At 39.8% G+C, this 25,260-nt stretch overlaps 2 protein-coding genes across 4 annotated transcripts in view; one reads left to right on the top strand and one right to left on the bottom strand.

The window, feature by feature from the left end:
- Positions 1–15,110, top strand: part of ACSM4 (acyl-CoA synthetase medium chain family member 4) — a gene marked incomplete at both ends in the record, with an annotated part of 23,155 nt that extends 8,045 nt beyond the window's left edge. The window contains 9 exons of the mRNA XM_080830448.1: positions 2,569–2,712; positions 3,571–3,727; positions 5,982–6,061; positions 7,795–7,918; positions 10,218–10,298; positions 10,429–10,530; positions 11,008–11,331; positions 13,497–13,616; positions 15,000–15,110. Coding sequence (XP_080686574.1) covers positions 2,569–2,712; positions 3,571–3,727; positions 5,982–6,061; positions 7,795–7,918; positions 10,218–10,298; positions 10,429–10,530; positions 11,008–11,331; positions 13,497–13,616; positions 15,000–15,110 — 1,243 coding nt within the window. The remainder of the gene's footprint in view (positions 1–2,568; positions 2,713–3,570; positions 3,728–5,981; positions 6,062–7,794; positions 7,919–10,217; positions 10,299–10,428; positions 10,531–11,007; positions 11,332–13,496; positions 13,617–14,999) is intronic.
- On the bottom strand, positions 12,354–25,260 carry THUMPD1 (THUMP domain 1 NAT10 acetyltransferase adaptor). Of its 3 annotated transcripts, none has more exons than XM_080830255.1 (5): positions 24,936–25,260; positions 22,635–22,809; positions 21,005–21,253; positions 19,598–20,051; positions 12,354–13,450 (listed from the first exon to the last, which is right to left on the bottom strand). In XM_080830255.1, the coding sequence occupies exons 1-4, from the start codon at positions 25,161–25,163 to the stop codon at positions 19,630–19,632; spliced, it is 1,074 nt and encodes a 357-aa protein (XP_080686381.1). In that variant the 5' UTR covers positions 25,164–25,260; the 3' UTR covers positions 12,354–13,450; positions 19,598–19,629. The 3 variants fall into 3 exon arrangements, with proteins under 3 accessions (XP_080686381.1, XP_080686379.1, XP_080686380.1); XM_080830254.1 differs by lacking the exon at positions 12,354–13,450 and adding an exon at positions 16,289–18,116; XM_080830253.1 differs by lacking the exon at positions 12,354–13,450 and having other exon boundaries at positions 16,283–20,051.

Below are 25,260 nucleotides of genomic sequence, written 5' to 3'. Positions count from 1 at the left end.
GGTAGTATCAGCTCAAGAAAGAGCTTAAAGTTGGACATACTAAGATTGAGGACTTTGTGAAGATCCAAATATCTAGCAGGTGGTAGATACATAAGGCTCAGAATCAAGGACCTAAAGAGACAAATCTGGAAGTCATCAACATATAATCAGTTCTGAAAAATCCAGAAAGAGAAAACTCAGGTGTCCAAAGAAATAGAGTCAGTCAGACAATGAAATCACTAATTAAAAATCTCCTTGTCACCTGCAGATTGTAATGTGTCCTCTTTTGGTAAAAGAAAAAAGAAAATTTAAAGCCTTACATTAAAGGTTTCCACCCTGGATTGAGAAGCATTAAAAAATAAGAGTAGGGTTTTTTCCCCCCACAGTATTAGATATTGTGAAGAAATCCTCCTTTCTCCAGCCCCCACATACCAACTTCATGTACATATACTCTTTATTGACTGCTAAATTATAGCATATCTTCAAAAATAATTATTGAGGGACACCTGGCTGGCTCAGTTGGTAAAGCATGTGATTCTCCCAGTTGCCCATGTTAAAAAGCAGATCAGCCTTGCCTCCTTCCTTCATCCTCCAACTCCAATCAATCTCCAAGTTCTTCTCCCACCTAGATTAGTCCCCAGGGTGGTTGCTCTGATTCCAATTTGGTTCTTCTCAAAATCAGTATATGTATATAATATATATATGTATATATGTGTGTGTATATATGTATATGTATATATATGTATGTATATATATGTGTATATATATACATATATAATATATATATTTTATATTGCATATATATACAATATAATTATATATATATTACATATATATATGCATATATATATATGCAATATAACTGAATGGTCTTTTTTTTTATTTTTTGGGGGAGAAGGTAAGTTACCAAGAAAATCATATTAGTATTTCATGAAACAATGCTTGATAATATAGTTATATGTTTATATAATTAATCCTCCTTGCTTTACTATTTTAATGACAACCATATTCACTGATCATCAAAATGAATTAAATTGCATCCTCAACCTTATTGCCTTAAACTCAGGAAATGATACATGAGTCTCCAAAATTCTCGGGTCTTTTATGAGTTATCTAATACGGAGCTATAAGACATCCCAGAACTTAGTGGCATAAAACAACAATCATTTTATCTGCTCAGGATTCTGTGGGTTAGAATTTCATGCAGGCCTCAAAAGAGGCAGCTTGTCCTTCTCCACATCGGCTTGACTGAAGCTGGAGGACCCAAGAGGAGTTCACTTGCAAATCTGAGTGAGAAAAGGCTGAGAAAATTGTCTTTCTCTGATTGATTTATTTCGCTTAGCATAATACCCTCTAGTTCCGTCCCTGTTGCTCCAAATGGCAAGATATCATTTTTGATGGCTGAGTAGTATTCCTGTGTGTGTGTGTGTGTGTGTGTGTGTGTACCACATATTTATCCATTCATGTGTCGATGGACATCTGGGCTCTTTCCATAGTTTGGCTATTGTGGACATTGCTGCTATAAACATTGAGGTGCAGGTGCCCCTTCAGATCACTACATTGTATCTTTGGGGTAGATACCCATTAGTGCAATGGCTGGGTCATAGGGTAGCTCTATTTTCAACTTTTTGAGGAACCTCCATACTCTTTTCCAGAGTGACTGTATTAGTTTGCATTCCCACCAAGAGTGTAAGAGGGTTCCGCTTTCTCCTCATCTGTGCCAACATCTATCTACCTTTCTTGACTTAAGTTTAGCCAGTCTGACAGGTGTGAGGTAGTATCTCATTGTGGTTTTGATTTGTATTAAGGAAACATTTTCCATAAAGCCTTTAAATCTCATTGATTGTGACTGTATGTATGCCCATTCTTAAATCAGTCTCTAGTATGAGAATTACCACAATTGGCTTAGGATAATCAAGATTTACCGCCCGGAGCTATATAAGTAACAGTCTCCCTTGAAGCATATAACTGCCTGATACCAGAACAAAATCAGAATTTTATCAATGCAAAGGAGAAGAATGGGATGTTATATGGTAAGCTCCCAACTATGTCTGCCAGTGATGAAGATGCTGAATAAAAAGTATTAAAAAGTTTGATTTAAATACCAAAAGATCTTCCTTTAAATCATAAAAACTCCTGAAATCTTAATAAACAATCCACAAAGACTCATGACTGACTTAAAAAAATTATAGATTAAATAAAAGCACTTAGAAGAAAATATTTAAGTAAATAAAATTCACATCCTTTGGTCATTGATATTGAAAGTCATCTTGGCTATCAGTGAGGACCATACAGAGGTGGCGCTTAAAGAGAAATGAATTGTTAAAGGTTAGCACTGATCTACAAAATCCCTTTAAGATTTATTGAGAAATTCCTCTCAAAGAGGTTTTGGATTAGGTCTTTGTTCTATTAACTGTTTTCTGGTATCAAGAGGGCACAAGTAGCAGAGAAAAAATATATATATATATAAAATTATAATAGACATAATAGCAATTATATATAGATATATAGATATATATATATGGTCTCAGAGTTAAACTGGGCTGCCATCTTCAGCTACCATGTTGGGTTGGGACCCATATTTTACAGATCCGCCTCTGCAGAGCACAGCTGTGTGGAGACAGGAAGTCAAGAACCAATGGCCATTTATTTCACCAGTGGGACCACAGGCTCTCCCAAGATGGCCCAGCACTCTCAGAGCAGCCTCGGAATTGGGTACACCCTCTGTGGAAGGTAGGGAAGAAAACTGTTCTTGCTAAACTCTCTCCTGAGCTCCCAACATGTATATCCCACTGCCTAGCTGACACCTCCACTTGGATGACTATTAGATTTCTCCAGTGTAACATCTACAAAACAGAACCCTTGATGCCCTTCTCCAGGCTTAGCTCAATAAATGGCACTATCTTACCAACTGATCAAGCAAGAATTTATGGGTTAAATAGGTGATGGGGATTAAGGAGGGCACTTGTGTGATGAGCTCAGGGTGATAAACAGGAACCAGCCTTGAGCCCATCTCCACAACAGCATGTTTGGATCCTTCTCGGTGCCAGGTAAATTTACCCACCCAGAAAGGCCTTCCTAAGTATTGTATAACTATCACTTTACCATATTTTATTTTCTTCAGAGCACTTATCACTATTTGAAAATATGATACTGATTTATATTCTTACTCATTTCATGGTGTGCTTATACATTCTCTGTCCTGTTAAATTAAGAGCAGGTAAAAAAAAAAATAAAATAAGTAAATTAAGAGCAGGTATCTGGTCTATCTCACTCACCATGCTAGGGAGAACGGGGCCTACCATATATTTGCACAGTAAGTATTTGTTGCATTCATGAACAAACTCAGAATACCATGTCAAATTTAGCCCCCTCTCTACTTTCAGATTACCTAGGATCCTGTGAAGGTCCCCTAACAAAAGTGGAAGATAGAATCACTCTTTCTGCCTTTAGGCTTCTTATGACCCTTCTCTGTAGCCATGAGGTTCTGGCCAGCTCTCAAAGATTCCAGTTTGTTTGCTTTTCTGCTTTTTTGTTTTGTTTTGTTTTGGGATTTTTTGGTCTGTGTTGTTGCTTCTCCATATCGTTTAGGTATTGGCTAGACCTGAAGTCCTCAGATATCATGTGGAATATGTCTGACACTGGCTGGATCAAGGCTGCCATTGGCAGTGTGTTTTCAACCTGGCTTCAGGGAGCCTGTGTCTTTGTACATCGGATGGCCCAGTTTGACACTGACACCTTCCTAGATGTAAGTCAAGGTTTCTAGCTACATCTTTCCCTTGTCTTCTCCACACACACGCACACCATACCCTGCCAAAACCACAAAGAAATGATTCTTCAGAATATAGTTTCCTGGGCTTGTGGAAATCATTCCTTTTTAAGAAATGAAGTCTCCAGGGATTTGGCTTTTGAATGTATTTAACAAAGAAGGAACACCCACAACACTCTCATGTTTCAAACTATTCAGGATTTGCCCACATTCCACTTGAAATGTTCTAAATAACAGATTACAAGGCTCAAGTCTAAACAAATCTTTGGTTTCTGATTCAGTGAAACCAAAACAATAGGCGATAAATCCAAAACCCTACGTAGGGAAGATTGAAGGTGGGGTCACCTTTCTCCCACAGCAGCTCCTTCCATTCTCCCCTCACCCTGTGCTTTTCACTTTGTTAATTCTCAGAACCCAATATTTGTCTTGAAACCAAGCACGTCCCTCCTTCTCAACAAGACACAGCTAGACTGAAGTATCAGATTACCCTGATTTCTTTAGCCTTTACAAAGATGTGATTTAGGCCAATTATTTTTCAACCATGAAAAATCAATTATGTTTAATGAAATACATATTACTAAACACCACACCTGTGTGTGAATAAAAGCTATACTCACCCTGTTATTTTGCTAATTGGTCTTATGAGATGGCTTGAGGGTCTTAACAGAAATGGTGGGTAACATAAGAACCGGGAGCTCTATGTCAGGTTTACAAAGTGTCCTGTGTAAATAAGCTAACTTTGCAGTTCTAAAACCTGTATTTTTAAAAATAATTTTTAATAAAATATTAAATATTATATAATATTTAAGAAAAATATATATTTTTATTTTAATAGTCTTCTTTAATGTTATATTAAGTAAGATACATAAATGCTATAATAATATATGGCATTTATATTAGTCTATTAAAATAATACTCTTATTTTGCAAAGATAGTGTGTGTATTTTAAGTATTCTAAAAACTTTACACTATTCTTAGTTACATGCATTTACTGTTACTAAGAACAGCTGGAATCCAGGGGGCATGTACAGGCAGCAGAAATGCTCACTTATGGATCAAAAGTTTTTCTTCATCTTTGACAATCCAGATATCCTAAAAATACATCTTGAAAATATTCTCTCAAATGCTTACATTTAATACAAACTGTCAATTCATTATGTGACATAGTGGAATCTGTCTAGAAATAGGACATCTAAAACATGAGTATCTCTCTAGATTTAGCATGCCTAGGTCATTATTTTTCTTTATGGAGCTGGAGGTAAAATAAGCCTGGCAAATCTTTTTTTTTTTTTTTAATTTTATTTATTTATTTGAGAGAGCGACAGTGAGAGAGAGCATGAGCGAGGAGAAGGTGAGAGGGAGAAGCAGACTCCCCATGGAGTTGGGAGCCCGATGCGGGACTCAATCCCAGGACTCCGGGATCATGACCTGAGCTGAAGGGAGTCGCTTAACCGACTGAGCCACCCAGGCACCCTAAGCCTGGTAAATCTTAAACAGTTAAGGAAAGGCCTGAAAAATGCCTCACTAATGCAGTTAATCAATCCACTCAAAAGGAGTGTCTTTCTTTTTTTTTTTTAAATTTGAGGGATGGGTAGAGAATGCAAGCAGGGGGCAGAGCAAAGGGAAAGAGTGAGGGAGGAGAAAGAGTCCCTAGCTGACTCTGCATTAAGCGTGGGGTCTAAGAGGGGCTCAGTCTTGCAACCCTGAGATCACAACCTGAGTGGAAATCAAGAGGTGGAGGCTTAACCGACTGAGCCACCCAGGTGCCCCAGCACTGATGTATTTTAGAGAAAACGTGTTGGGAGGTTTTGGTAGGTTAGTTCATACCCAGGGTGTGTACTGTATAGGAATATATGGGCAGGAGGTTTTAAAATTCCACCGTGAAAGGTAATTTGCAGCCCTGAGGTAGAAAAAACCAGCTCATACTTGGGGGCTGGTCTCAAATTCAAATATTTACTTTCTGTTTAGAGAGTGGACTGTGTTGAGTCCACTGTGGAGAGTGGACTGTGTATGCCTATTACTATAACAGACATGTGTTCTTTCCAATAACTGGAAATTCCCAGCAGACATACAGTCACTAGGAACAACTAGTAAATACTTGGGTTTTTGTTCTGAGCAGTGATCATATATGATGGAAACCTGTCAGTGAAAGAGGATGAGGGGTGGCAGACATCAGCTCTAGTTGTGGCCTCTGATTAACCACTTCTGACAACTGTCTTTCTCCATCACACAGACTCTCACCACTTACCCCATCACCACCCTGTGCAGCGCCCCCACTGTGTACAGGATGCTTGTGCAGAAAGACCTGAAGAGGTACTTGGGCGGGCATCTCCATGTGAAGCACATATGAAAGCTGCGGTCTAGCATCATAGAACTCCCCATTTCAGTGCAGGTTTCCTCAGTCTCGCCACAACTGACATTTTGGACTGAGTAACTCTGTGCTGTCAGGGACTGGCCTGTGCACTGTAGGATGTTGAGCAGCATTCTACCTGGTCTCCACCCGTTAGATGTCAGTAGATCCTCCCTGCTGAACACCAAAAATGGCTCCAGATATTGCCTAAATCGCCTCCCAGTTGCCCCTGAGGTTAGTGTCTAGGGGCAACTCTACTGTTTTCTCAGGGACAACCAGAGCCCTACAGTCTGAGAACTAACCCTGCAGCACCCCAAAGTACAACTGCATTTATAATGCTTTGAAGAGAAGCTAATGTAGTCTTATGACTTGAGGATTATAATCAATTCATCCAAATCACCTGAACCTCTAGTGGACTTGCAATGTATATTTACTTAAGCAATATGAATTGAATACGTGAGGAGAGAGAGAAAGGAAGAGAGAAACAATGTAAGTAGTGACAATTTAAGTAGTGCAGCCTTGCCTATCCTCTCTCCCCCGCAAATGTGGATGCCTAGGAGGGAGAGTGCTGGGAAACAAAATAAAGCAGATCTGAACCTTCTCTTATCCTAGTTAGGGTTAATTCCCTTGTGGCCCTCAATATGTGAGCATCCTTTTTTTTTTTTTTTTTTTTTAAGATTGACTGATATAAGGGTGGGGAGGAACACATGGTGGGAAGGGGCAGAGGGAGGGAGGGAGAGAGAAACTCTAGCAGACTCTGCACAGAGCATGGAGCCTGACATGGGGCTCAATCTGATGACACCAAATCCTGAGATCACGACCTGAGCCAAAACCAATAGTGGGACATTCAACTGGCTGCAACATCCAGGTGCCCCTCAAAATGTGGACATCTTGCTCACATCTCAAGAGTAGTCCAAGGGCTTTCAAGGGCTATTTTGAATAGGCACAATCCTGTCCTGCCCATTGGAAACCTCAATGCATCAGAGTGGGGCTGTTCCAGACTTTCTCACTTGAGAAAGTGAGCAGCATAGTAGTAAGGCCAGTGAGGAAAAGCTTGTTCTCCAAAGTCAAACAAGTGGGGCTCTGCTGTTTACTATAGTAAGACCTCAGACACTTGAGATGAGCTTGCTAAGTAAGCCTCCCTTCATTCCATCCACAAGAGAGGATTAAGAGCTGCCTCACAGGTTTGTGGTGAGAATTCAGTGTAAGTGGCCTGCTCGGTCAGACACCGGACAAATGGCAGGTGTGGAGTAGTTAACTCAGCCCTTCATGAAATCTTGTGCAACTTCTTTAAGTTTTCCCAGTCTCAATTTCCTCATCTGTAAAATAGAGCATGAGGATTATGAGAATGCTCCTAAAGCCCTCACAACAGAATAAATGCTCAATTAGTGTTGGTTGTTTTACCACTCTGTTCATAATAAGTGCTTAAGATCATTATCAGTATTTTCTCCTACCTTCTCCCCTCCTAATACAAGCTCTGTCAGGAAATTTTACTTTCATCACTAACATGCCCCACAAAACCTATAAATGTGTCTGGTAAGATAGTAAGTGATCAAAAAATATTTGCTGAATGAACCTTCCTAAGGCTTGCCTTTCCTAGCTCCTTGGCTTGTTGCTAGAACATCTTAATAACTTTTTAATGAAAGCCACTCAGATTTCTTCCTCCCAAAGACCCCATGAGACTCTGTGTCTGCAGATATAAATTCAAGAAGCTACGGCACTGCTTGACAGGAGGGGAGCCACTCAACCCAGAGGTGCTGGAACAGTGGAAGGCCCAAACTGGTCTGGAACTGTATGAAGGCTATGGACAGACAGAAGTGGTATGTTTAATGGACAAAGTTTGAGTTTAGCATATTGGGAGCCTTTCAATCCCAGGCTGAGCCCCTGAAGAGCCCCCTTGGGGCTATAAATTTTTAGGGAATTTCTGAGAATACCATACCTTGCCATAACTACCAAGACCTCTGAATTTTCCAATTTGGCTTGGCTAGTGTGGAATTAGGATTATTCCTTGCAGTCTTCCTGTCTTCTCCCTATGCAGGAGAACTCTCAAAGGGGTTAGGGGATGGAGAGGGTCAGAATCAAGTGGCTCTCAATGAGGTTTTGATTTGAATTTCCCTGATGGCTAATGATAAACATTTTTTCATGTGTCTGTTAGTCATTTGTATGTCTTCTTTGGAGAAGACATACATGTCTGTTCATGTCTTCTGCCCATTTTTTGATATGAGTATCTGTTTTTTGGGTGTTGAGTTTGAGGAGTTCTTTATAGATCTTTGTCTCTCTAATTCCGTGGGTTGCTTCTTTGTTTTGTTGACTGTTTCTTTGCTGTGCAGAAGCTTTTGATCTTGATGAAGTCCCAAAAGTTCATTTTCACTTTTGTTCCCTTTGTCTTTGGAGACATATCTTAAAAGAGGTTGCTGTGATCAATGTCAAAGAGGTTACTGCCTATATTCTCCTCTAGGATTTTGATAGATTCCTGCCTCACCTTGAGGTTTTTCATCCATTTCGAGTTTATCTTTGTGAGTAGTGTAAGAGAATGATCAGATTTCATTCTTCTATACATAGCTGCCCAATTTTCCCAGCACCATTTATTGAAGAGACTGTCTTATTTCCACTGGATATTTTTTCCTGCTTTGTTGAAGATTATTTGACCATAGAGTTGAGGGTCCATATCTGGACTCTCTACTCTGTTCCTTGGTCTATGTATCTGTTTTTGTGCTAGTACTATGCTATCTTGGTGATCACAAAGCTTGAAATCAGGCGTGATGCCCCCAGTTTTGTTTTTCTTTTTCAACATTTCCTTAGTGATTCAGGGTCTTTTCTGGTTCCATACAAATTTTAGGATTGCTTGTTCTAGCACTTTGAAAAATACCAGTGGAATTCTGAGATACCACCTTACACCAGTTAGAATGGCCAAAATTATCAGGACAGGAAACAAGTGTTGGAGAGGATGTGGAGAAAGGGGAACCCTCTTACACTGTTGTTGGTGCTACCACTTTGGAAAACAGTGTGGAGATTCCTTAAAAAATTAAAAATAGAGCTGCCCTATGACCCTGCAATCGTACTACTGGGTATTTACCCCAAAGATACAGATGTAGTAAAAAGAAGGGTTATATGTACCCCAAGGCTCATAGCAACAATGGTCACAATTGCCAAACTAGAAAGAGCCAAGATGCCCTTCAACAGATGAATGGATAAAGATATGGTCCATATATACAATGGAATATTACATCTCCATCAGAAAGGATGAATACCCAACTTTTGTATCAACATGGATGGGACTGGAGGAGATTATGCTGAGTGAAATAAGTCAAGCAGAGAAAGTCAATTATCATATGGTTTCACTTACTTATGAAGCATAAGGAATAACATGGAGGACATTAGGAGAAGGAAATGAAAAGTGAATTGGGGGAAATCAGAGGGGGAGATGAAGCATGAGAGACTATGGACTCTGAGAAACAAACTGAGGATTTGGAAGGGAGGGGTGGGGTGGGATGGGCTAGCCTGGTGGTGGGTATTAAGGAGGGCACATATTACATGGAGCAGTGGGTGTGGTGCATAAACAATGAATCTTGGAACACTGATAATAAATAAATAAATAAATAAATAGACTTATGGGAAGTTCCTGGAAGAAAAGAAAAGAAGAATCAAGTGTTTCTTCTCAGCAGCACTGAGGACCCCAGAGAGGCCCAGTGTGGAATTTATCCCAAGGTGCAATAAACAGGATCCTTAGTCTAAAGGAGTAGTTTTCAAAGTGTGGTCCAAAACCACCACCAGAAGCAGCATGTGGGAATTTGGTAACAATTCAAATTCTCACACACGCCATCCCACCCCAGGTAGACCTACTCTGGGATGAGGCAGGGCAATCTGTGCTTGAAAAATGAACGTTCCATGTGATTCTGACACACAGGTTTGAGAAGCACTGGTCTAAAAGTGTGTGTGTGTGTGTGTGTGTGTGTGTCCAGAAGACAAACATGCATGTGTGTGTGTATCCAGAAGACAAACATGCACACGGGAAAAATCAGTCCAGTCAAAACTGAGTCTTACATTTTATTTCCATGATATAAATAGCAAGAGAAAATGAATTTTTACATTCTTAAATAAAACATGTTCTCTCAATAGGGAATAATTTGTGCCAATCAGAAAGGACAAGAAATTAAACCAGGCTCGATGGGGAAAGGAGTACTACCCTATGATGTCCAGGTGGGTAATATCTGTTTCAATAGAGAAGAATGTTTTACAGTTTTCTGCTAGTCATTGTACAACTATTTGTAACTTGTTTTCATTTTGTAAAAAGAAAATTTTAGGAACCTAATTGTTTCTTTCATTCTAGATTATAGATGAAAATGGCAACATCCTACCACCTGGCAAAGAAGGGGAAATTGCCCTCAGACTAAAATCTACACGGCCTTTCTGTTTCTTCTCTGAATATGTGGTATAAGAACATAGAATGTGCTAATCACAAGTTAACAGAAAGGTGGCGTAGGGAGTCATACAGACTTGGGTCCAAATTTTATATCCATCATGTATTGCTGTTTAACCTTGAGCAAGTCACAAAATCCAAGTCTATTTCATCAACTGTAAAATGGGGAGCATATCATCTATCTCCTAAAAGTTTTGTAAAGATTAAATTCTATGTGTAAGAAACCAGTTGCTGTGCTTGTCCTTAGAAAAGACAACTAGGCAGGCTGCTGAGGGGAGGGAGGGGGTATATGGGGCAGAAGATGTGAAAGAGGGGTTTCCTTTTCATTATATTCTTGAACCTTTTTTATTCTACAGTAGGAACCACATTTTTTTTAAAAGTCAATTTCTTTTAGAAATAGAATGTGCAAGGTACTAGTCACTTTATGAATGTCATGCCCCTTTTTCTATTTTGACCAAATTAATCCCCAAAGTCATCTTTGGTTCCTAGGACAATCCAGAGAAAACTGCTGCCACAATAAGAGGGGATTTTTACACCACCGGAGACAGAGGAGTGATGGACAGTGATGGGTATTTCTGGTTTGTCGGCAGAGCTGATGATGTCATCATATCCTCTGGGTTTGTGCATTTGCCACTCTTAGAGAGTAACGGATGGCCAGGGAAGATCTCCTCTTTGGATGATGTAGTGGCCAAGGGCTTCTTTTCCTCTTCTAGGTACCGTATCGGGCCATTTGAAGTGGAGAGTGCGCTAATTGAACACCCAGCTGTTGTTGAATCAGCTGTTGTCAGCAGTCCGGATCCAGTCAGAGGAGAGGTAAAGTGAATGTCATTCAAGTAGCAGTTTCATATTTTCCAGTTCTATCCATTTGGCCCCTCTGGAGAGTAAATCAGGAGTAATCATGTAATTCTCATGATGAAGCACCCATGTGCCAAAAATGGGTACTAGGCACTCAGCTTTACAAATGAGTTGTGTCCCAAATGGGATGTATTAGGATTCATTTAGTGGTGACAGAAACTCAACTCAAACTGACTTAAGTTTTTTAAAAAAGGAATTTATTGGCCCACACGTAAGTGAGGTCTTTGGGTACAGCTACATCCAAGGGTTCATGTGAAGTTAGCAAAGCTTTGTCTCTCTTCATTTCCTGGCTGTTGTTCTTTAGGGTGGCTCCATTCAGGCATGTTCTTCCTAAGTGGTAGCAACTGATTCCAAATGTACACAGCTTTACAACCAGTAAAGGAGACAGCTCCTCTTCCAACAGTTTCAAGCAACTCCCAGAGTAATATGTGCCTATCTTAGATCACATATCTAAACAATGTGGTCCAGGGAATGGCATATGCTCGCTGGCCAGACCTGGGTCATATGCTGATCATTGGAGGTAGAAGTTAGTGTCAAGACCACCAGACAGAGAAGTTAGGGTAATGTTCCATAGGAAGATCAGGGTACTATTACTAAAAGTGGGGGAACAGATACTAAATGTTCCATAGGAAATGTTCCATAGGAAAATCAGGGTACTATTACTAAAAGTGGGGGAACAGTACTGTCTGTACGATGGTCATGGAAATCAGAACACATTGTCTCACAGAAACAATGCAAATAGGAGACTGTGGCCAGGTTCCCAAACAAGTCTCACTAGCCTACTTAGGACCTAATGAAAGGTAACTTAGGGAATGACAGTAAAAGCCTTAGTTTTAAAAGGAAGCCATGTAGTATGGAAGGGAGATGTTTCCTTTCCTCATGGAAGTTTCTGACAGATTTAGTAAGTAGCAAAATTCCAAAAACAGTTTGTGAATCAGCATCCTCCCACATCTCTTTCTCTGATCCTTTTTTTTTTTTTTAAAGATTTTATTTATTTATTTGTCAGAGAGAGTGAGCACAGGCAGACAGAGAGGCAGGCAGAGGCAGAGGGAGAAGCAGGCTCCCCGCTGAGCAAGGAGCCCGATGTGGGACTCGATCCCAGGACGCTGGGATCATGACCTGAGCCGAAGGCAGCCGCTTAACCAACTGAGCCACCCAGGCGTCCCTCTCTGATCCTTTTTTAAAAAAAGATTTTATTTACTTATTTGACAGAGAGAGAGAGCACAAGCAGGGGGAGTGGCAGAGAGGGAGAAGCATACTCCCCACTGAGCAGGGAGCCCAATGTGGGGCTCTATCATGGACCCAGGGATCATGGCCCAAGGCAAAGGCAGACATTTAACCGACTAAGCCACCCAGGCGCCATCTCTGACTCTCTGCAGTGACTCTATGGATCCCATACTCAAACCTCTTGCACCACCTCCACACCCAGTGGATTCTCTTCTCCAAAGTACTTTTCTCCTGCCACCATATTCTCATTCTCTTAATATAGCTGGTTTCATCTGAACATTAGAAGTAAATACCAATTGGGATCAATGTTTGAATAATTAATAACTTAAAGTATAATTAACTAACCTCAATAATTATCTAATTGGTGGGTTTTGTATAGTATTCCAAAGAGAAGCAAGAAATATTAGGCAAAAAAGACCTTTCAGAGGTAGATCGATCCTTCCAAAGAATTCATCTCCCAGCATACAAAATCCCTCCACCAAGCCTCCCCAAATCCCTTTCAAACCATATTCTCTGGAACCTCCATTTGTCTCCCTATTACATGCTTCTAACAGTGTAGGTCTGGAATAAATGATCATCTGCAAATCAAGGACTGCCTATATAACATATAGGACTTAGTCTGACTGAAATGTTAAATGTGTGACATGTAAACAAAACTCAAGTTTTAGCCTTATTGAAACACTGCACTCCTCACACTCACAAACAATTTACCTGGAATTAGATCTCAAAACCCCATTTGTATCCAAGTTCAAAGGTGATCTCTGGATTTGCGTTCATCACTCAAGTTACGTTAACAAGTAATTATAAGTACCTGTCTGTGCACAGCTTTGGTTCTGAACTCCTGATGTGTCTGAAAAGAAAAAAAAAATCAATATAAATTGACTTCTCTCCTGCAGGTAGTGAAAGCTTTTGTTGTCTTATCTGCACCCTTTAAATCATCCAACCCAGAGAAATTAATTCTTGAACTTCAGGATCATGTGAAAAAATCAACTGCACCTTACAAATATCCAAGAAAGGCAAGTATTTTTTGCCCGAAGTTAAGTGTTACCAAATAAGGGTCTAAGCTTTTAAGTACATAGATTTTACTAGCTTTTGACTTTATGGTAGCTCATTATATAAATGGAAGACACTTCAACTTGTTTAGCCTTAAGAATTTTGCTTTAAAAAATTTATTTTAGGGGTGCCTGGGTGGCTCAGTGGGTTAAAGCCTCTGCCTTTGGCTCAGGTCATGATCTCAGGGTCCTGGGATCGAGCCCTGCATCGGGCTCTCTGCTCAGCGGGGAGCCTGCTTCCCTTCCTCTCTCTCTGCCTGCCTCTCTTTTAAAAAAAATTTATTTTAGGACACTTAGATGTTTGATACACTAGTTTTGATCAACTCTGCAATACTGAATAACTACTAAGGATCCTTCTAAGACTAATCAGTCCCATTCCATGAGGGGAAAAAAATGGAAAAAAATTTAAAGACAGCATTTGATTCAGTTATCAATACTCGCAAGCCATAATACTCTTCAAAGCACAAGCCTTTTAAGTATCAAGTGACCAAGCTTTGCGCAGTGGCAGTATCGTAGCCAATGAGGTTTATCCGAGGCGCGATTATTGCTAATTGAAAACTTTTCCCTAAGTATCAAGTGACCAAACTTTAGGCCCAGAAAAAAGATGTTATCCGAAGAAACTGTGGAACCTTTCCTGAAAACTTCTTCAAGGGAGGATTTAAGAATAATTGTATATAAAAATATAATGATGGCACTGCAATTTCCTTCCTTTTCATCCTGGAATACTGTTGGTTGATACTGATCCTTAAGATGAGAATTCCATTCAACTGGTATTTCAGCCAAAAGGTAGTTAACTTCAGCCTCAGAACTAGATACATCTTCTCCATCAAATTTAGTAAATCAGTCATGAGCTGATTTGCAGAAACATTGAGAAAATTTTTGAAGTCACATCTTGAGCGAGGGAAAGAGAGAAAGGATTTTACTCTGAGCATAATGGGTAAATTGTACTCAAAATTAACTCTCAAAAGTCTCCCTTAGAAAGGGGCTGCAGGATCCAGCTCTTAAAAGCCCCAAACGTAAGAATTAACTTGCTTCTCTGTACATTTAGGTGTGGCCTCTATTTCCTAGGGGCTGTAGAGGCCCAGCTCTAATTTGAACTGGAAGGGGAAGCAATGGAGCAAAGGATCATTATATCCATCTGACAAAGCATATGGGCTTTGCACTAAAAACTCATGATGTAGGTCCATTGTCAACTGGACAATAAACACAAGAATTCCAATGAGTTTAGGCTAAGATGTCCCTCAGACTCAAACTCGTCAGTTACATGAAAGCTCTCCCAGTTGTACTGACAACTGGGATTGTCAAAACGGAATCAAGTGTCTCATAGTATGTTTCTCTGTTAACTAGGTGGAATTTGTTCCAGAACTCCCGAAGACAATCACCGGGAAAATCAAACGCAATGTTCTGAGAGACCATGAATGGGGTCGAACACAGCGTAGTGAGCAACTACAGCATTAAATAATTATAGACTTCTTTTTAGTCCTTGCTTCCTGCTGATTTAGAAACTACTCTCTTGCAATGCTAAAGGTTTTTCCAGGTTGAAAAACTCAATTTTTCGTTCTGTACTTAGCCAAAAATTATATAAATAATAATTCAAAAATACTTGGGGAAAAAAGTTATGATGACCAAACTGACAAAGGCAGAGATTTTAATGACCTACGGCGTTTAAAATCGCAAATGATTACTTAGAAAAGCACAGTGGACAATGAATTTATCTTGTGCCTGATTAAGTAAAAATAAAGATTAGAACTATTCTAAGAAAAGTGTTCAAGATAGAATTTCTTAACATCTTGTATTATTAGTCCTTTAAAGTGAATTAAAGGGATGCCTGGGTGTTTCAGTCAGTTAAGCATCTGACTCTTCAACCCTGCTCAGGTCTTGACCGCAGAGTCATGGGTTCAAGCCCCATGTTGGGCTTTATGATAGGTGTGGAACCCACTTAACAGAAATAAAGTGAATTAAAATATTAATTTTAAAATAAGTAATATAGGAGCACCTGGGTGGCTCAGCAGGTTAAGTCTCTGCCTTCAACTCAGGTCATGGTCTCAGAGTCCTGGGATCGAGCCCCACATCAGGCTCTCTGCTCAGCAGGGAGCCTGCTTCCCCCTCTCTCTTTGCCTGCCTCTCTGCTACTTGTGATCTCTCCCTCTCTCTCAAATAAATAAATAAAATATTTTTTAAAAATAAGTAATATAAATAACTCAAAAGCCAGTAAGTGAATTTAATCGAGTACTGTATTACTATACTTTTTCTTTTTTTAAGATTTACTTATTTTAGAGAAAATGGGGTAGGGGGGCAGAAGGAAAGAAAATCCCAAGCAGACTCCCTGCTGAGCACAGAGCCCAACCTGGGGCTTGATCTCACAACCCTGATATCAAGACCCAAGCTGAAATCAAGAGTTGGACACTTAACCGACTGAGTCACCCAGGCACCCCATACCTCCTTTTGAAGCACAGAATATCCCAAGTTTGGATTACTTAAGAATAATTAATCAAGAGCAATTATTAAGAGTTTTATATCTGTATATTTTAGGACAATGTGCATGACTTTTGATACATAACGTGACATATCAGCATCTTTTATATTTTAAAGCAAGAGACAGGAAGAAAAAGCACAGAACACCAATCTTTAGGGAATAAATTTATTTTGCTTTTTCTGAAAGTATCAGGAACTATGAAAAATAAGCTAAATATCTGGCCATACCAAAAGCAAAATACAAGAACAACATTAGAAATCATGTGTGACCTTACACAAACATGTTTCAAGATACTAAGTATAACACTCCTTCCTCCACAAAGCAAAACAAGTTTATTAAACCACAATACTGAAGTTTTTTTAACTGACGTAACTTTAAAAAAAAAAATTAAAAGGACAAAAAAGAAACCATTCAATTCCCATCCTGGAAATTTGTCATTTATAAAACAACATCCTCAAATGTCAGCGACGATAAAGTTGGGAAACCTTTCACTTATCAATAAAGGAATTCGGATTCCAACAGAACACAGTGCTTTAGAGCTGGGGAAGAAGAGCTTTTGTCGCACTCAGGACTTAGCAAATACAAATAAATACAAGATTAAAAACGAACTACTAAAGCAAAATCTTTCTGTAGAGTAGCAGCTTTCACAAAGTAAAAGGAATCCAGCTCTGCAGAGTTAGCTGTTCTAAAAGCATATGGCCACTTTTATTCCCAAAGTCCCAGAGTCTTGCACTATCAAAATAAAATGATCTTTTTCTTGGAGTAAGTCCAACGAAGGCACCAAAATCCTATCCTCCAAATTCACACAAATGACACTTAAAATGCTCTTATCATCCTTCCAAGATGACCTCAACCTATTAAGAGTTAACACTTAAAATATCGAAGATCTAGAAGGAAGCTCCAGCCTCATCTGCATTAACCAAGGTCCAGTCTGTAACAGCCTTTGCCCCTCCCAAATCCTTCTAGTCTGGACCACTAGTTTTGGAGGATAAAAATACATTCCCATATTCCCTAGCCATTAAATAAACACAGACATTGGTGCAGGAAGACTCAACATTTATAACACTACTGAACTGTTTCAAACTTAATAAACCCATCTCCAAAAGTTAATTTCACAGCCTCTTACTATTTATTCATAATCTGGACTTAGTATGCAGCCCTCTTTGGTGTCCGTCTCTTCCAGTGTTTTTCAGTAATTTTACCCTAGAGGAAACCTTGAAAAATCTTCCAAATTAAGGGAACCCCCATGGCATGGGATTATGAGCAGTAAGTTAAGGATACTCTGAGATTTCACAAAAACCTAGAACTATCAGACTATGATTCACAGAGTTCTTTTTCTTCTTCTGGAGAAAATCTCAGGCTGAGATTCAGAGAAGAGGTTCCTCCCTCAGTCATACACCAGTTTTAGGAAAAGGAGAGAAAATGCTATTTAATTAGGTTTTGCAGTTCTTCATGGAGAGTTTTAGTGAAGGCTCCAGACTTGTTGCTATCTTTTCTTCATTCTCAAGCCCAACTGGCTGTGGAAACATTTCAAGAGTTCCTCTGGCAGAGTGGTAGTTCCAAAGAGTCTGTTTCTTTTTAATCTGAGAATCTTATCACTTTCAAGAAAACACATTTTCTCCAGGACCTTGCAGAAACTTGTTTCATTTGTTCATGTGATGAAAAATGTCCATTGAACAGACTAGTTTCTATAGCCATACTTGGGCTCCTGAGCACTCAAAAAAATCTGGCCTAATATCTCCTTGTATGTACTCTGGCAATTCACCTTTCAACTCAAACAACCTGTTGAGAACTCTTCCTCTGACAAGCCACTGGATTTCTGTATGTAGATTAATGTGCTCTTTGTTCAGACTTTAGTTTTGTTTGTGTTTTTTTTTTTTAACATTCTTATATAAATGGGTCTTTAATAATAATTTCTGCAGCATTATCCAGAACTTCCATTTCATCTCCAAGTGTTTTGTATCAGCAGCTGTCAAGAAAGCCGTGTGCTGTAACATCAACATCTGGATTTTACCAAAATGAGCAAAACTGATGAGCACCCGAAGTAAAGATGACAGACTTTCAGCCTTCAGATATGAAGACCCATTAAATTTATACTGGCTTTGTTTTGAGGCTCCTCATAGCAGAAAAAGCTTTCCTGAATTTCATCATCATTTACCAATCTTACCAAAGCTACAGTATGACAAATATTTGTGAAATCTGTTGACTTATCAACCCAGATAGAGAAGCTGCTGCTTTTCAGTTAATTTTTTAGCATCAGGTGACATAAGTTAATTTAATAAACTGAAAGTGAAGGTTTTTCAATTTCTTGTACTGCTTCTTGCTCTAGCATTTTAACATTATGTTGAGATTAGATTCTTACCAACTATGTGAACTTTTCTTGGTATAAGTGCTGTTACTAAATAATTTGCTTTTTAGACCTTTTACTGAATGTGATTTTATTTTTAAGTAATCTCTACATCCAACATGGAGCTTGAAAATATCACCCCGAGATCAACAGTCTCATGCTGTATGGACTGAGCCAGCCAGGGTGCCCCTGAATGTTTTTTTTTTAAACAAAAGTTTACTGTTTTGATATTCCAGATGCCATTAAAACAACAAACATTTTTACTCATCAAATGGTTTTGACTTACAGTTACAACTGCTAGAGAAATGCTAGGTTTGTAAGTTGCATTCCACTGACAATATATAATGCAATAGAACAGCTTGGATTTAAGTCTATATAAGACCCTGAAAAGTAGCTTTCGCTATAAAAAAAGAATTTGTGTCTCTTATTGCACTGCCATACTGAAGAAACTCAGAACACTAATTCTTCATCACTAAGCTTAGCAGAAATGTCTGTAGTTCTATGCCTAGAACTTCTGTCTCACACCATGTCTTCAAAAATTACAGCACTGGACCATCATATTTGTAACAAATGTTCATAAAATGTAAAAACTGACATAACTAAGTAACAGAATCACAAAAAGATAGAAAAAACTTCACAAAAACAATTCACTTCTAAACCTGTAAGACCCATGTTTTTGCAATGTTTACAACAAAAGTAGGAAGGGACAGCTGAGTCGCAACACATAAAAATTCCTTAAATGAAAATTTCCCTATGACTTTCTCTTTTACAGAGTTCGTTTGCTCCCCTAAGTCAGATGCCAGCACAGAAGCGGAGGCTGGGGAAGGTAATCAGGAGGGAGAAGCCAACACTATCTTCCTTCCACCCTCCCCTCTACAGAAGTGTTCCATCATTATCCATAGCCTCTCCTAGCTCAACCAAATGCATATAGGCCTAACTGCACACTGGCATAGAGGGTTCAAAAGATCTCCAACAGAACCGTTAATGGGGTTTCTCAATCACCATTCAATATTATGAGTTCAGCATTATGCAGCACACAAAGGTCAAAAACAATATATTTTCAGTCATAATTTTATATGGAATCCTAGCACTATCTCACCGAACGCCATCTGGGAAACCCACCTGCAACACCAAAGGAGGTTTTTTTTTTTTCCTTATGAGAGGTCATTTTCACTTGACTCAGATCTTTCTGTGACTTGACTTTCAAGTTCAGGTTTAGCTCCTCCCTCATTCACCACCTGTGTTTCAGATCTTGGTTTTGTCTGCCCCAGTTCCTCATTATTTTCTGGTACCACCTGCTGGTTATTTTTTCCTTCTGCTGGATCATGTTGATTTGATTTATCACCAGATTCCAATTTAGTTTCTTTCCCATTTCCTGCTTGCACTGACTGCTTTGGGTTAAGTTGTGATGGGTCCTTAGCACTCTTTACCACCTCCTGGAGATTATATTTTCTGAACAACATATAATCTTTCACAACACTCAGGCAACAGACAGCTTTAATGATTTCTACAACCACCGTGTACTGCGGATTAGTGAGATCCACTTTATTTTCCGAATTGAGGCTGCCTACTATTCCTGTAACAAAAAGAAGAGGGAAACAGAGGGAGAGGGATACCATGAAGCTTGACAGATACAAATACAATCTTTCATCTTTCTGTTTGGGACTTGTTAAACCAATTTATATACTAGTCTACTCTTCTACATGGACCCCAGTCAAATTCTGTGAATTCTGGGCCCCTGGGTGGCCCAGGTCATGATCTCGGTGTCCTTGAATCAGGCTCCATTATTGGGTTCTCTGTTCAGTAGGGAGTCTGCTTGTCTCCCTCTCCTCCCACCCCCAGCTCATGCTCTCTCACACTCTCTAATGAATAAATAAATCTTTACAAAAAGAAATACTGTGAACCCTTTCAATAAATAAATACAAATGAAATCTCGAGACATTAATTAGAGTCCTTTTTTTCCAAAGAAAATTAAATCTTGATTTGGAAGATTTCCTATCTACCTACCAGAAAGTCTCATACCCAACATATTGAAATCTGTTAGGTTTGATATTATTTTAAGGACTTTTTTTTTTTTTAAATAATCTCTGCCCCCAATGTGTGCCTGGAACTCACAACCCTGGGATCAAGAGTCACATGCTCTACTGTCTAAGCCAAGCAGGTACCCCTATTTTTTCTTTTAAGATTTTTATTTATTTGACAGAGAGAGAGAGATCACAAGTAGGCAGAGAAGCAGGAGGGGCAGGGGGAGGGGAACAGGCTCCCCACTGAGCAGAGAGCCCGATTGTGGGGCTCAATCCCAGGACCCTGAGATCATGGCCTGAGTCAAAGGCAGAGGCTTAACCCTCTGAATCACCCAGGTGCCCCCAGGTACCCCTATTTTAAAGACTTTTTTTTTTTAAAGACATTTTAATATACTTCTTTTATACTCAAAAATATGCCTTAAGTTGTAAAAAAAAAAAATTTAATAAAATCAAGAAGAAGTATTTAGTATTACATACTAACGTAAAATCACTAAGAAAAACATACCTGCCAATTCTTTGATAACTTCTTCTCTATTCATGTGACTGTTATTTCGAGATTTATATACAATCTGAAATGTCCCTTTGTTTGGAGCTTTAAACCAGGGTTCCAAAAATGTTTCTGCATATTTTTTCATATCTTCTAAGAAAGCCTTGCATGTGCCTGAAATGGGTAACATACGTAGAATAACCCGAGTCTTCTTCTTCTTGGTTTTGTACATATCCTGGAGAATATGATGTACCAATTTCTCAGGTTCTAAAAGAAAAAAAGAAAAAAGCACAAAGCAAACAAGCACATTAGGAATAAAAACTCTGACATTTTTTTTTTAAGATTTATTTATTTATTTGACAGACACAGATCACAAGTAGGCAGAGAGGCAGGCAGAGAGAGAGAGAGGAGGAAGCAGGCTCCCCGCCGAGCAGAGAGCCCGATGAAGGGCTCGATCCCAGTACCCTGAGATCATGACCTGAGCCGAAGGCAGAGGCTTTAACCCAATGAGCCACCCAGGTGCCCCAAAACTCTGACATTTTAAAAGCTCTTCAAAATCAATGAATTCTTCATTGGCAGTGACCTATGTCAACAGTATAATAGAAGACATTATCATAATGAATGTTAAATAAGTCTAATCAAACATTTTTTCCAACTTTCTTCACTGCCTATACTGATTATTACTATATCTAATATGTTAACTCTTTTTTTTTAAGTTGTTTTTTTTTGAGAGAGAGAGAGAAAATGAGAGAGAGAGAGAGAGAGAGAGAGCATGAGAAGGGGGAGGGTCAAAGGGAGAAGCAGACTCCCTGCCGAGCAAGGAGCCCAATGCGGGACTCGATCCTGAGACTCCAGGATCATGACCTGAGCCACAGGCAATCGCTTAGCCAACTGAGCCATTCAGGCGCCCTAATATGTTAACTCTTCAGCATTGTTACTGCTTTCACTAAAAACAACTGTTCATGAAGACACTGGAGTTAACATTTTTCTGATGTCTCACTGTCCAACACCCTCCTGTTTTCCTGTAACAATAGCAACTACAAACGTAACATTATTAAATAGTACACTCTTTTACAAAACAAATCTGCAAGTCATTTTAAAAGATTTAATTTATCCATTAGTTAAGTCTGGACAATAATCTAGATCTCAGAACTCAGAGAAGCCCCAAAACCATGAATTACACAAGATCATGATATGGTCCCTAGGCCATCCTCACTACTTACAAGTCTGTTTGGGGCTACTGAGTGTTTTCAATACTTTTAAATTAGTTAACTGCATTTAAAAATCTAGGAACTTCTCCAGATTTTCAACTTCTTTTGAAAAACCAGAAGATCTGGCCCTACAGGCTTACATTCCAAATTGGCTGGCACTGAAGAGCAGCTGCTCCTCTTAAACAGAATATGTACTCTTGTTTCACCTAAAGTTACATACAAAGTGGTAAAGCCAGGTTTCCACTCCTAAGCCAATGTGATGTTCACCACCCCATCTGACCTTTCCATATGTCTAGTGCTAGAACAGTGTGGAAAAGATAAGCCAAATAAATAACTGAGCCATAACCATGAAGCCATTTTGTAGGCAGTGTTCTAAGGCAAGGAGATGTCCAGATATTATAGGCTTAATAACCTTAAGGTTTATTAGTCATACATACCTATTCCAAGTGTCCTGATGAAGACTACATTATTTGCTCCACTCTCCACTGACTGGAATCTCCTTAGCTTCATCTCTGTCGATGCTTTAATGTCACCAACTTCTTTCTTCAAGGCAGCCTCCATGTCATCATCTTCTCCCTCACTTCCAGAGGCCTGCTGATCTTTGTCCGTAAACTGCATGAAACAAATGAGCAGAGATGCAAAAAGAGTTCATGTTAAAAGCTACAATTAACTACCTATGTGAAATCTCCAATGGCAGACAGATCAATACTGACAATAAAGCTTTTTATTAAGAAACTGACATCGCAGGTGCCTGGGTGGCTCAGTTGGTTAAGCGACTGCCTTCGGCTCAGGTCATGATCCTGAAGTCCCAGGATCGAGACCCACATCGGGCTCCCTGACTAGCAGGGAGTCTGCTTCTCCCACTGACCCCTCTCCTCTCATTATCTCTCTCTCTCCCCCTCTCAAATAAATAAATAAAATCTTAAAAAAAAAAAAAAAGAAACTGACATCGCTCTCTATAAAATGTGGAGGAAAAACAGAGTTCCCTCAGAGTGGGACACATATAATTTGAAAATGCTTTGAAAAACATCTTAACTTTCTAGGACACAGGGTAATATGCTCAACAGATGAATTCATTCAAGATAGACCTTAATTCCATCACGGGATACCTTTGCACCTAATAAGACATTCTCCTTTGGGTGAGATTATGATGAGCAAGTAGGACGCAGAGGACAAAGCCCAACCTGACACCCTGCAAACTCCAGTCCCCTCCCAGGTGGGATATGTGTGACATTCCTCAGGCACCCCTGGCTGCCCTAATGCTAAGGGTGGGAAAAACAAACGGTTAATGAAGAGAGATCACAGTCCTGCAGGACAAGAGTTTCCCTCATCTTACAAATGTTTTAGTGATTTACCAGGGGGGAAAAAAGAGCATTCTTATCAATAACCTAACTTCCAGAGGGAAACTCCCAAATATCTTACTGTTAATGCTTTAGTAGAGGGGAAAAAACAACCCTAACTTGATAATGGCAAAGACTCTAATATCCTGTAAGTCCTCTTTAACATCCAAAAGTTCTTTTGAAAACCTCCCTTTTCCTTTACCTCCCCCAACTTCCAAGTATATAATCAGACACACCTCACAACCCCTGTGCAGCAGCTCTTTCTGCCCACAGGTCCTGACTGGGTGCTTTAATAAAGCCACCATTTTGCACCAAAGACCTCTCGAGAATTCTTTCTTGGGCCTCAGCTCTGGACCTCACCTACATTCAAAAATTACATCAATTAAACTAAACAGGGCATAAAAAGCCCTTATATTCTACTAAAGAACAGGGAACAGAAAGAGTCCAGAATTTGCTCAAGGTACCAGTGTAGACAGGACACTCACTTCTTGCCCAGTTCTCTGCCCCACCATTATTAGTTTGCCAGACAAGCACTAATAATAATTATACACATTTATGGAAACTTTATTATCTGCCAGGATGTATTTTATATACATAAGCAACTTTTCAGTCAATGTTACATACACTATCATTTTTATTGAGCTCAGCAAAATTAAATAATAACCCATGTCCAAGCCCTAAAACTAGTAAATAATGGACGTGAATCCAAATGCCCCCTGTACTAACCTCCCTCTTTTAATTCATTGAGGTGTTTGTGTATGTATTAGCCCTGATCCTAAGCTACGAATATAATGATTTCCAAACTGTGATGGGAAAATTAGGTTTTAGGTGGTGTGAGGGCAAAAAGTTCTTACTTTTTAAATCGCATTTACACGCGCATTTTAAAAATAACTAGCACTAGTACTAAACCCACTATTTCAGAGACACTGCTCAGGACAAACATCATTACAACCATGGTGTAAAAGTGGTAAGACACGTCAGAAACTATGAGGACAAATTAAGTTTCCTTTATTAACTTGGACCGTTTACTTAACCAACTTGAGTTTCAGTGTCCTCATGAACATTACTCCACAAATCTACTGTAAGTAGTAAACGTTTGAGAGCTTCAGAAACACAACACGTGGGCCTCAGAAGCAACCTATAAGTAGCCACTATGACTACTAATGGGGGAGGAAGGAATAAAACAAAACAAAACAAAAACAACCGAAAGCTGCAAGTTTTTCAAGCACACGACCCGGCTGGGGTCTGCAACCCAGGTAAGGTAAACAGGCGGCAGCACAGAGGAGGCCACGCCCCTTCGCCAGCTCCGCCACAAAATGCGCGCACGCGTACAAGAAAGCCGGCCTTGCAGCATTCTCTCACTCCTCAAAGGCCGCTTGCCCTCTCCGGGGCCCGTACCTTTTCCGGCCCATACATGTCGTCGCCGTATTCGTTGAGCAGGCTGTACGCCTCCTCCACGCACTTGCGTTCGTTCATGTTGCAGGTAATGAGAATGCCCTGTAGCCCGGGTTCCAGCTGCCGGGACCCGCCGCTGTCGCAGCGCCGCGCCCGCTTGGCCTGCACATACTGAGCTTTGCCTTTGCGCTTTCCGCCGCTCGACTGAGGCTGCTGGACGGGGGTCGCCATGGCGCGTGAGAACCGAGGCTAGCGAGAAACGTGTTTCGGCGCTATTCCCGGCTTCCTCACCTCTGCTGGCGCGAGCTGGTTTACGTCATGTGTGCGC

The sequence above is a fragment of the Martes martes genome (genome assembly GCF_963455335.1).
Source record: "Martes martes genome assembly, chromosome: 18".
NCBI classification, from domain to species: domain Eukaryota; kingdom Metazoa; phylum Chordata; class Mammalia; order Carnivora; family Mustelidae; genus Martes; species Martes martes.
This window is presented reverse-complemented; position numbering and strand designations above follow the sequence as displayed.